At 36.5% G+C, this 12284-nt stretch overlaps 1 protein-coding gene across 1 annotated transcript; it reads left to right on the plus strand.

Moving 5' to 3' along the window:
* The first annotated feature begins 257 nt into the window (after positions 1 to 257).
* Positions 258 to 2056, plus strand: LOC112185269 (bidirectional sugar transporter SWEET4). The gene is made up of 6 exons (XM_024323515.2): positions 258 to 352; positions 512 to 548; positions 1130 to 1346; positions 1429 to 1608; positions 1699 to 1821; positions 1906 to 2056. Exons 1-6 carry the CDS (start codon positions 310 to 312, stop codon positions 2035 to 2037), a joined length of 732 nt encoding a protein of 243 aa, XP_024179283.1. The 5' UTR covers positions 258 to 309; the 3' UTR covers positions 2038 to 2056.
* Positions 2057 to 12284: the final 10228 nt, after the last annotated feature.

The following is a 12284-nucleotide window of genomic DNA, read 5'->3' on the forward strand; positions in this document are numbered from 1 at the left end:
AATAGCTGTTAATTCATACCAAAATAAGGCTAGATTATTTACCAAGTCTAACTTTTGTAACTATATATTAATTAGTATGACCGGATTAATTGGAAACGTGGATGGTGCCTCCAGATAATCATATAACTCATACACACCAAACACATCCGATTCCAACCATTACTAGACCAGATAATCATATTAGAGATAAACTCCCAGATATAGGGTTTCATTTGGAGACGGACACGTCGATTATAAATATCGACATTAATCAATACTCGATATCTCTGTTATTTCATTCATATTTTCTTTTTCATTCTGCTTGCAAAGATGGGGCACACAGCTACAGCTAGGTTCGTGGTCGGTTTGATGGGTACGTTCTCAGTGCTCTTCTCTGCTTCTAAACCCTCGTTCATATACCATTTTTCTCTCTTAATCTCTCCCATGGCTCTTATAATTAATAGTAGAGCAGGTTCAAATAATGGCTAGGAGCAGTTTGTTGATTTCGTTTGTTTAATTTCTCTGTGCGCAGGAAATGTCATCTCTGCCGGGCTTTTTCTTTCCCCAGTGTAAACCTCTCTGGCTCTCTCTATCACGCTTAACTTGTTATTGATGTTCCAGAATATAAAGCATATGAACTATGTGATTATCTAACGTGTTTTTGTGAATTTTCTTAGTGATTGGTGATTATGTTCCACTTATCTATAGTTCTTATGTTTTGTTACTTGGTGATAAATGGAATAAGATTGTATTAAACCTTCCCGTTTAGGGCATGAGATATGGGGATGAAATTGATTGACATTCATAGTGGTATATGGTGTTGTAATCTTTGTGATTAGTTCCTCCATAGACTTCTTAATCAAATATTGTGATTCTATGGTTTTGCGCATAATTCAATTTCGTTGTTTTGCACATAAGTATCATTTTTCCATAATAACTGAAATTCAGCAATTTGTTGTGTGTGGATGATTTTGTGTAAAATGTAGCCAGTATAACGTTGTGTAATATGTACAATTGATATATCTGCTAAATATAAACCTATAATTTGGTTGCTCAATTGTTGATTATTAGTTAAATTGATTATGGTTTGCATCACATCTACCAACTTTAATGCTTTGGATAAATTGTGCTTTTTATTCTTGGCATGCAGTCCTACGTTCTTACAAATATGGAGAAAGAAAGATGTGGAAGCTTTCGATCCAAAACCTTACCTTGCTACAGTGTTAAACTGTTTGTTTTGGTGTTATTACGGAATGCCATTCGTCAATCCAAACAGTATTTTAGTTGTCACCATTAATGGAGCTGGGCTAGTAATAGAGCTTATATATCTTGCTATATTCTTCCTTTATGCTCCAGCAAAAGGACGGGTATGCATACATTACTGATTTACACAATTTGAGTCTAGTTGTATTCAATCCAATATTTAATATTTCACTTTCCTTCTTACAGAAAAAGGTTACCACATTCTTAGTAGGTGAATTTGTTTTCTTTGCGGCTATTGTGGTTGCAACTATGTTGACAATATCTGAGCATAAGATGATGATGAATCGACCTCTGCGGGCTGTCGTAGTTGGTATTATCTGTGATGTTTTCAATGTTATCATGTATAGCTCTCCTCTGTTCATTCTGGTATGTAATACTTCTTTTTGTAAATTTATTTTGCTATTTATAGTAACTCATAATTTATTAATTTACCGTCTTGATTTTAACTTTTAACAGAAAAAAGTCATCAAAACGAAGAGTGTGAAATACATGCCATTCCTTCTCTCATTGGCCAATTTTCTGAATGGTTGTTGTTGGACTGCATATGCTCTTATTGGAAAAGTGGACTACTTCATTTTGGTAATTGTTTCACTCTTAGTGATCAATTTTGACCTTCTGATTAACTTTATTATTTAACATATGTTTATTTAATTAATAATGTAGATTAGCAACGGTCTCGGTGCATTTGCTGGAGCAATTCAATTGATAGTGTATGCAATATTCTACAAAACTACACCAAAAGAAGACCCTTCTAGCAAGCCTACTAATGAAGTGCAACTTTCTACTAATGTCTAATTATTGCGGATCCATCTAATTGCTTTGAAAGTTTTGGGTTTTGTTTAGTTTTCATATTAAACAAGTACTATTTAGTTTTTTTTTTTTTTTTTTAAAATCTTTTTGGGATAAATTTTTCTGGTTTTGAAAGTATGTGTAAATATGAATTTGCTTTATGCAGTCAAGTAATTGAGCTGCACGTATTGATATTGAGAATTTCATGCTTTTTTGGCGATGTTCATTTCATTCTTTTTCCAATTAAATGCTATTTTATGATCACCCTGTCATTCACATGTTTCTCGCACTCCTCACGTTTTGCAACTATCTTAAAAAATTAAATAAATAAATAAATAGGGACAGATTTCTGAGCAACAAGGATTCACAAGACGACCTGTAGGGCTGTATCAACTACCGATACAGGAGCTTCCAGGCAAACTCGCTCCTTATATGAATGTATAATCATCCAGAAACCTATGAGACAAACTATGGTACCTACCATTATGAGAACAAAAATTTGAACAAAAATTTACAAGTATTTGAACCAAAATTACAACATTGAGAACAAAAGTTACCATATTCATTTACACTATTGATAACATTGAGAACAAAAATTACAACATTGACAACGATTTTGTTCAAAACTTGTAAAAGTGTCGTAAGAGGTGTAATTACCATTATTAGAACAAAAGATTACACAAAGTATGACTCAAATTACAAGTTTGAGAACAAATTTGTTCTCATTTTGTAAGTGTGGGTATGGGATACATACCAGCACACTAGAATTTTCCGAAACCTATTGTATTGTTGTAAGATGAAAAAAATGATGAACTGGTTATTAGATCAAGGTCGATCAGTCATCACTCATCAGTGAGTGTGAGCTAAGTGAGTAATGTTGACTATCAGGGTATCATCGATTCGATTGCAAGAGATCATTGATTCAGTAGTCCGACTGCTGAAGAGACTAGAGAGAGTACTTTTGTGATACACATTTGGTTTCTAAACTAAACCAAATATATATCAACAAATGAGGCTCTTAGCAAATCTATGGAAGTAGGAAGATTTGAAAACCATCACATCAAAAGAGGGTATAGATAGGTTGGAATCAAATAAAATTTGGGTGGGGAAAAGTTGTGAAAACAAATAAAACTTCCAGAGGTGCAAACGATCTGTAAATAAGGAGGGGAGGGGGGTGTACTAAGGAGGAACAGGCAGATGGAAGGTCTACAAGAGGCGCAATGTTTCTGTGAGCTTGGAGAATTTAGGTTTGTCGGGCTTCGGTTTACGTGGAGAGGGAAGAGAGGGGGCGAAGAGATTAAAATCAGACTAGACAAGTTCATGGGTACGGATAGGTGGAAGAGTCTGTTTCCGACGTCGATGGTTAGGCATTTGAATCCTTCGAAATCGGACCATGTTCCTATAGTGTGAGAAGTTAGAGAGCAGGCGGTTAGTAAAAATAAAAAAAAGAAAAGAAAGTTTAAATTCGAGGAGTACTGGCTGCCGGAGGAAATGTGTAGGGAGGTAGTGGGGAAAAGTTGGACTACTGTATCTGGCACTAATCCATTCTTTGCTTTGTGGGAAAAGATTCAAGCTACAAGAAGGGACCTTGAAACATGGAGCTCTGGGCATTTTGGGGACTTGAAGCGTGAAATTGAGAAAACCCGTGCACAGTTGGCAGTCTTCTTTGACACTTCCTTCTCGAGCCCTCCGGATGCAGAGAGAATTGCTTTGGAAGAAAGGTTAACTGTGTTGCTTCGGCGAGAGGAGAGTTTCTGGAAGCAGAGAGCGAAGATTTTTTGGTTGAAGGATGGAGATTTAAACACTCGGTTGTTTCACCAGCGGGCAAGTAACCGTAGGAAGAAGAATGCTATTGCAGGACTCTTTGATGAGAATGGGTTGTGGTGTACGAAGGAGAAAGATCTGGAACGGATTGTTCTTGATTATTTTCGGGGTTTATTTGCGTCATCACAGCCTAGTGGGTTCGAGAATGTTCTAGAAACAATACCACATTTTCTCTCTGAGATTGATAATAGTATGCTCACTAGGGCTTTTGAGGCAGACGAGATTTATGGGGCTATCAAGGCCATGCACCCGTCCAAAGCCCCTGGCCCCGACGGTTTCTCTCCTTGCTTTTATCAGGCCTTTTGGGAGCTTGTAGGTGGAGATGTAGTGGATGCTGTAAGGGTATTTATTGGGTCAGAGGAGTATTCAGTGGCGGAACCAGGATTTAAAACTTGGGGGGTCCAGTCATAAAGCTTTAACTTTAGCATATTAAATTTAACTTAAAGGAAAAAAAAAAAACTGGTTTTCCATATTAATCAACGCATCTAGTTAACTTTCTCTATACTAAAACAATTGAAAAAATAACATTAATTACAATAAATTGCAAAATCTTTTAAACCTAAGAAGCATTAATTTCCATATTTCCTAGTTATATATTCTAAGAAGCATTTCCATCTTTCCTTATTATAAATTTGGATAGTTATTACAATAATATACTATTAATTCTGAATTATTCACTTTATAATTTTGCAAATTGCGATGCTGATTGGTTTGGGGGGGGGGGGGGTCCAGTGATTCAATTAAAGGCAAATTCCATTTAATTGTATGAGGTTTAGCTGATCACTGAAGATCTGGACAAATGTTGGGGGGGGGGGGGGTCCAAACCCCCTCAGGCCGTAAGGCAGTTCCGCCACTGGGAGTATTTGAAGAAGGTGAATGGGACTGTTGTTGCATTGATTCCGAAGGTTGATACCCCTGAGTATATGAGTCAGTTGAGGCCAATTAGCCTATGAACGTGATATACAAGATTGGTTCGAAGGTGTTGGCAAATAGGTTGAAACCTTTACTGGACAAGATTATCTCTCCCTTTCAAAGCGCTTTTGTACCTGGACGTTTGATCTCAGATAATTCTTTGTTGGCTTTTGAGGTGTCTCATTGTTTGAAACGTCGTAGGAGTGGGAAGAAAGGCTGCTGTGCTTTAAAACTCGATATGAGTAAAGCATACGATCGTGTTGAATGGGGTTTCTTGGAAGCAGTAATGGTGAAAATGGGGTTTTGCTCTGAATGGATTAGATGGGTTATGGGTTGTGTTAGTACTGTTTCTAACTCTTTCATTATCAACGGGGAGCCAAGAGGTTGCATCTTTCCCTCCAGGGGTCTTCGACAAGGGGATGCCATCTCTCCTTACCTATTTCTAATTTGTGCAGAAGCTCTCTCAAGGTTAATCATGCATGTTGAACGGGCTGATAAGTTACATGGGGTGGAGGTCTGTAGGGGGGCTCCTAGTATTAGCGGATTAGCCATTTATTCTTTGCAGACGATTCTTTCATCTTTTTCAAGGCAGAAGTGTCAGATGTTGTAACCTTGAAACGTATCCTCCATGACTATAGTCAAATATAATGAGATTGAGAGAATGAATGGTCTGATATTTTATTCATCTCACAGTGGAGGTATATAAAGAAGATTACAGGAATACAACAGGTAAGTACTAACTACGCAATAATTACAATATATTCTATTCCTAACGTTAAGCCATGACTCACGCTAACACTCTCCTTCAAGTTGGCGCATACACATCAGCCATGCCCAACTTGCTTAGCGAGTCATAAAACGCGTTCCTGGAAACTCCTTTGGTAAGTATATCTGCAAGTTGCTCTTCAATCGGAACAAAAGGAAAGCTAATAATTTTGGCATCTAGTTTCTCCTTTATAAAGTGACGATCAACCTCCACATGCTTAGCTAGTATGATCATGTTGTACTATGTCATTTGTTATATAGTATTGATTTTATGATTTATTAATAATAAGAATCTCTACTCTTATTATTCTCGTATAGTAAGCATCAATAGAATTGCAGTTCATAAAAATGAGACTATTGGCGAAAACGTGCAGCACCCTACAATTCAAGACTAGCAGCGACGACAAATTTGGGACGACGGCAGTCTCTCTCCACCTTGAGTAGAGTAGGCCACAATTTTTTTCTTTTGGAAGTTCGCGGTTGTGCACAACACATGGCCAGATTGATTTTGAATCAGAGCAGGTTTGGGGCTGCGGTTTTTGTCTTATTATCGACGACATACTCGATCGGCGGTTCACATCTACGAGGAGAATAGTTGGAGAGCATAGTCTAGGTTTGAATTGATTGGCGGTTCTTTACCGAAGATAGGGTGGAGGAGACGCCGAGGCAGAGGTGCAGGCAAGCTTGATCGACCCTGTGATGCGATGGTGTACAAGTCGGCCGCCAGACACATAGGTAGAGGTAGTCTGGCAGCTGAAGCCTAAGGTTTCTGCCTTGTTGAGCTGGGTTTGGGCTTAGGTCTTCGGGCCTGGGTTCAAACTTGGGCTGTTAGGCTAACATCTGTGGTTCAACTCTGTGGGCCTAGGCTCAACCTTGGACTAATGAGGTAGGAAAGCCTTTCTGTTAAGCACGACTTGATTTGGGCTTGGGCCTCTTGGCTTAGGCTAAGGTCAAGGAAAGTCGGGCCCTAATGTATTAGGGTATTGAGCATGTGTGAGGTTAGATAAACTTCTATGAGTCTTCTATGACGTTTTTAGTTTTTACTTGTACCACAATTGTGTGATTGGAAAGTGATGGCAATAAATCAAATTGTAAGCTTAAATTCGTTCATAAATAAATAACACTGGTTCAAATGTTTGTCGGATACTTGTTTTACTAAGTGATCATTTTATCTCATTTAGTTGAAATTTGTTGAAATCTATTATCAGCTGTTGGATACTTTTGTTCAAATTTTTCAATTTATCTCATCTGGTTGAAGTCTGTTATATGTTATTCATAATGTGTGAAATTTAGTGTTCATGTTTGTGGTTAGTTGTTGCCACTAATTATGTTACTGAATATTAGTTTTTCAACCTTCTTTGTCAGGTCAAGTATTTTTCAAAATTTTGGTTGTTTATTGAAGTATGTGGTTACATAATGTAGATGTTTATTAATTTTATTGGCCGATCATATCATCACCTCTAATATTTTGTTGCTGATTTCTTTTTTACGTTTAAGTTACTTTTCCTATTCTGTTGGGTTCCTGAATATGTTTGGTTTTGACTTTCCTTGTCTGAGCGTGTCATCTTTAAAATTGTTTAGCTTTATTCTTTAAATGAAGTTGTCTTCCTTGGGAATGCCCTAAACCTTAATTCTTGTATATTTTATTTATTGTTTGTTTTTTCATATTTGATAGGTTTTAGAGGTAGATGTTGGAATTTTAGGTGGATATGCAGAACAACTAGTTGTGAATGATAGGTATGTCTATACTTTTTTAATATGTTTTTTTTTTCCATTAATTTTCTAATAGGACTGATTTGATTTTGCCTTTTTGTAGATTATGGCGACCTCATGCGACCGGGTTAAATTGAACTGCATCTCTTATTGGTTTAAGCCCAGTTGTAAGGTAGGGTTGTGTGCGATTGCTCGTGCTGCTGATCGTACCTTGGTCTTTGTTGAATTTGAGCTTGGGGTGGCTGCATCTGCACCAGACGCCGAAGCCAAGGCCTGTCTTATGGCCTTACGACTTGCTGCTGAAGGCCTTGGTGACCGTCCCTTTCTTCTGGAGTCCCACTTTTTTCGAACTCCCTTCTCCACGTTTGAAGATTTTGGGGAATCATTGGCATCGTCGGTTGTATAGACTCATAACAACTTATCAAACTTAATAAGCAACTTATTATAACAACTAATGTCAAATAAGATTAGGTGAATGGATTAAGTTTGATAAGTTTATAAGTTTATACATGTTTGGTTTTACATCAAAATTTATTCCACAATCTGGTTTTTCACTCTCAATATATGGCAGATGAGGTACTTTCATACATTCCCACTCTTATCCCCGTCTTTTCCTCAAATCTCATCTTTTTGTGAAATCTGTCATCGAAGTTTGTTGAAAGTCAGTGTTACTAAATAAATTTGTTTTCCAATTTTCTTTCAATCCATCCTTTTATTTGATTTTTGAACATTTTGTTGTGTTTTTGGCCGTTTTGTTTTAATAACATCCTGTCATTGTATTGTTATTTTTCAGGTTGTTCTGATCGTCCATCCTGGTCCTGATGAATTTATCAGGATAAATGACCCGTAAGTTTCTCTTTGGTTTGTATTTCGTTTAATTGAAAGTAACTAGCTTGATTTTATATGTTCATTTCAGCTTTGTTATTGCAGAGAATTTACTTTGTAACTGCATTGTTGGTGTATAGGATATAGCCTCTATGATAAATGGGTTAATTTTGCTGAAAAAAAATGTAATAAATTGTTAACATCCCATAATTCAAAGTTTATCCCACAATCTCATAGGTGGGAGTATATATAGAGCTAATAATAGCGGATTCGTAATAGAGAAATGCTCTCTATGTTTTGCTTTGGTAGTACATAGATAGAAGTGGATGAAAAAATTAGATCTTTGGTAACAAATGAAAGTAAATGTTATCTCGCCGAAACTCCATTACTGTCTTTTCTCGCTTCAAATGTCAGAGATTAGGGTAACAACTGGTTTGTGTTTCTTAAGTGAAGCAGCAATGATTTTGATTATGGCAAGATCCATATGGGAAACATATTATAAAACAAGCTAGGATGAAGCTTTCTTATAGATTTTGATGTAAAACCAGACATGTATAAACTCATAGCAACTTATCAAACTTAATAAGCAACTAATGTCAAATAAGATTAGGTGAATGGATTAAGTTTGATATGTTTATAAGTTTATACATGTCTAGTTTTACATCAAAATCTATAAGAAAGTTTCATCCTTGTTTTACAATATCTTTCCCACATGGATCTTGCCGTAATCAAAATCATTGCTGCTTCACTTAAGAAACACAAACCAATTGTTACCTTGATCTCTAACATTTGAAGCGAGAAAAGCCAATTATGTGGTTTCAGTGAGATAACATTTTCGTTCGTTTGTTACCAAAGATCTAATCTTTTCATCCATTTATATATATGAACTACCAAAGCAAAACATAGAGAGAATTTCTCTATTACAAATTCGCTTTTATTATCCCGAACCTTTTGCCTGAATTAAGCACAGATGCAGCGGCCTAAGTGTGAAGAAGCCCAAACCTTTTGCCCAAATTGAGCAAAGATGGGGTTTGCTTCACGTCGGGCTTGGTGTGAAGAAGTGAACCGACTCTTTTCCCCAAATTCAGTTTCGAGAAAGATAGCCCCAAATTGGCAACAACGGGGGATCAGCCACCCGAATTCCAGACAATTTGAAGGAGAAATGTCATCTGAAAGAATTCCAATCAAAATGTTAGAACCCATAAATGAATGAGAATTGAATGGTTCGAAAAGAATGGTCACAAAGAGAGAGAGAGAGAGAGAGAGAGAGAGAGAGAGAGAGAGAGAGAGAGAGAGAGAGAGAGAGAGAGAGAGAGAGAGAGAGAGAGAGAGAGAGAGCATATATTAGCCGGCAATGACAAAACAGAGTTGGCACGGAGAGTCTGTCCCCCGCCGCCGTCGAGAGCTCTCATATGAAGAGATTGGAGACTGATGCTTTTTGGGGAAGAGTTCGAGAAACTTTTTGAAATGAGTTTAGAAGAAATGAAAAAACGCCGAAGGAGTTTAGGGGTCTATAGAAGCCACATACCATGTGGTCGTCACGTGATGATGGTGAGAATGAAAGAAGTCGTTAGTCTCTTTGTTTTTGGTCTTTAGTTTCCGACTAAAAAGTCGTTAGTCTCTTTGTTTTTGACTTTTTGGTCAAGAACATATATTTTTTTTTCAACTAGGACGAACGTTTCTTTGGTATCCGACTAGAAAGCCTTTAGTCTTTTCTTAAATGAATATTAGATCTTGTGGGATAATAATTGTCCCCAAACTTCAAACACACTTTTAGGTCTTCATTCACTGTGTTTTTTTTTTAAATACAAAAACTACGTCATTTTGTAAAAACTATATAACTTGTTCTCAACAAAACTGAGAGAAATTTTAGGGTTGCAACCGTTATAGAGCAACTCGTAATATTATCTTCGTTGGCAATCCATTATTCAAACATGTAGGATGAAACTTTCTTATAGATTTTGATGTAAAACCAGACATTTATAGACTCATAGCAACTAATGTCAAATAAGATTAGGTGAATGGATCAAGTTTGATAAGTTTATATGTTTATACATGTCTGGTTTTAAATCAAAATCTATAAGAAAGTTTCATCCTTGTTTTACAATATCTTTCCCACATGGATTTTGCCGTAATCAAAATCGTTGCTGCTTCACTTAAGAAACACAAACCAATTGTTACCCTGATCTCTAACATTTGAAGCGAGAAAAGCCAATTATGGAGTTTCAGTGAGATAATATTTTCGTTCGTTTGTTACCAAAGATCTAATCTTTTCATCCATTTCTATATATGAACTGCCAAAGCAAAACATAGAGAGAATTTCTCTATTACAAATTCACTTTTATTATCCCGAACCTTTTGCCTGAATTAAGCACAGATGCAGCGGCCTAAGTGTGAAGAAGCCCAAACCTTTTGCCCAAATTGAACAAAGATGGGGTTTGTTTCACGTCGGGCTTGGTATGAAGAAGTGAACCGACTCTTTTCCCCAAATTCAGTTTCGAGAAAGATAGCCCCAAATTGACAACAACGGGGGAACAACCACCCCAAATTGATACAAGTGGATTGTATCAATACTAAGTCTGAGGATGCATATGCCGTTGATGGATCTATGACAGATGGTATGAAGTATATCTTCAACTTATATAGCAGACAGTTGAGATGTTGTTGTGGTTTGCTATTGAATGAGATCATTTTTTGTTTTGTTTTTACTTTATCTTTCCTTCTAATATGCTATTAATTGGCAAAGAGATATTGTTGGAGTCATATGCATTGTTATGGTGATGTTTAATTTGCTGTTTTCAATTACATAACATATATAATCTATCTATGGGTGTGCCAAATGTGGATGTGATTACATATAGTATGTCATTTGGAACTTTTGTCATGCTGTTCATTCAGTACCACTGCTAGCTTTAGTGTCTAATTATGCTGTAGATGTGAGGTTATTAATTTTTATTGGAATTTTGAGTACCTGTAGTAATGCCTTAAGTTGTCCTTAAGAACAGTTTCTCGGCAATTTGATTTAGTTCTGCTGTATTGGTCATTAAATTTGAGCTTCCATCTTAAGGCCGGTATCCAGCTATTTATGATTATACTGTCTATGATGCAATTCTTTTTGAGTTTCTATAGTCGCAAGTTTCTGTTATTCTAAAGTAATACTTGCTAAATTATGTGGGATGAGCATTCTCTTAGGTCTTAAGGGTCTACAACAATGGTGCAGAGAGGGAGTGATTATTGAAGTATCTTTTTCGACGCACTGATTGAGGTTCTTATTGCCTTGTGATCTGGAGAACAAGAAACATTACAAGAACTGCACCCTCCTATACTCTAATAGTGTAGGAGATGATTTGAAACTTGAACAAAATCAGGCTATTTTCGTGATTCAAGTGCTACCGGACACCTTTTATGATTACATTGACTGTCATGTGATTTTCTCTCAATTCCTCTCTATCTCTTGTTCAATGATAATGTCTTTCACATGAAATTTGGGCTATTCAGTTGGACATTTACAAGGCTTATGAGGAGAAGGAATAAGTTAACACATTATCAGTGATTTTGGTCACGGCTTTCATGTTGTTATATAGTTTCTCTTTATATCTAAAGTCTAATTTCAGATCAGGATTTAACTTTCGATTCTATATCTGCAACATATCCATCTTTGGTATTGTTCCTTAAGTGATCAGAGTGTTGTTTATACTTTGATATTGGATCTTTTGGGGTTATATCGGAGGTTTACGAGTGTTTGATTATTTCTTCTTGAATTATATGCCAAGCAGAATTTGTTCTGTAACTACTGTCTACTATATAAATGGTGATGCTGGTTTACGGAGGTCTATTAACCTTTCCTCTTCCTGATTGTCCTGCAGTGGCACAACTCACAACTAAGATCAAGCATTTGCCTTCAGTTTTACACAAAAAGGTGAGTATGGAACCACCCCCTCTATTGTAATCATTTTAAATTATTGACGAGTTTGTGTTATTCTGAAGTAACAACTTGTTTAAAAATTCTGTAGGATAAGCACTCTCTTAAGGGTCTTCAAGCAATGGTGCAGAGGCGGAAGAGATTATTGAAGTATCTTTGGCGGAGTGATTGGGTTTCTTACTGCCTTTTTCTCTCCAAACTTACAAACAAGAATACAAGAAACATTACAAGAACTAGCCCCCATCCTCATTATTGTTGTCTCTGTTTCTTGCCCGTTTAACATCTGTATTTA

The sequence above is a fragment of the Rosa chinensis genome, chromosome 2 (genome assembly GCF_002994745.2).
Source record: "Rosa chinensis cultivar Old Blush chromosome 2, RchiOBHm-V2, whole genome shotgun sequence".
In the NCBI taxonomy this organism is placed as follows: Eukaryota; Viridiplantae; Streptophyta; class Magnoliopsida; order Rosales; family Rosaceae; genus Rosa; species Rosa chinensis.

Coding starts and splice junctions, on each gene's coding strand:
- LOC112185269 (XM_024323515.2), top strand. CDS start 310: ATGGGGCACACAGCTACAGCTAGGTTCGTGGTCGGTTTGATGG. Junction 1,347..1,428: donor ATGCTCCAGCAAAAGGACGG/GTATGCATACAT, acceptor TCCTTCTTACAG/AAAAAGGTTACCACATTCTT. Junction 1,609..1,698: donor GCTCTCCTCTGTTCATTCTG/GTATGTAATACT, acceptor AACTTTTAACAG/AAAAAAGTCATCAAAACGAA.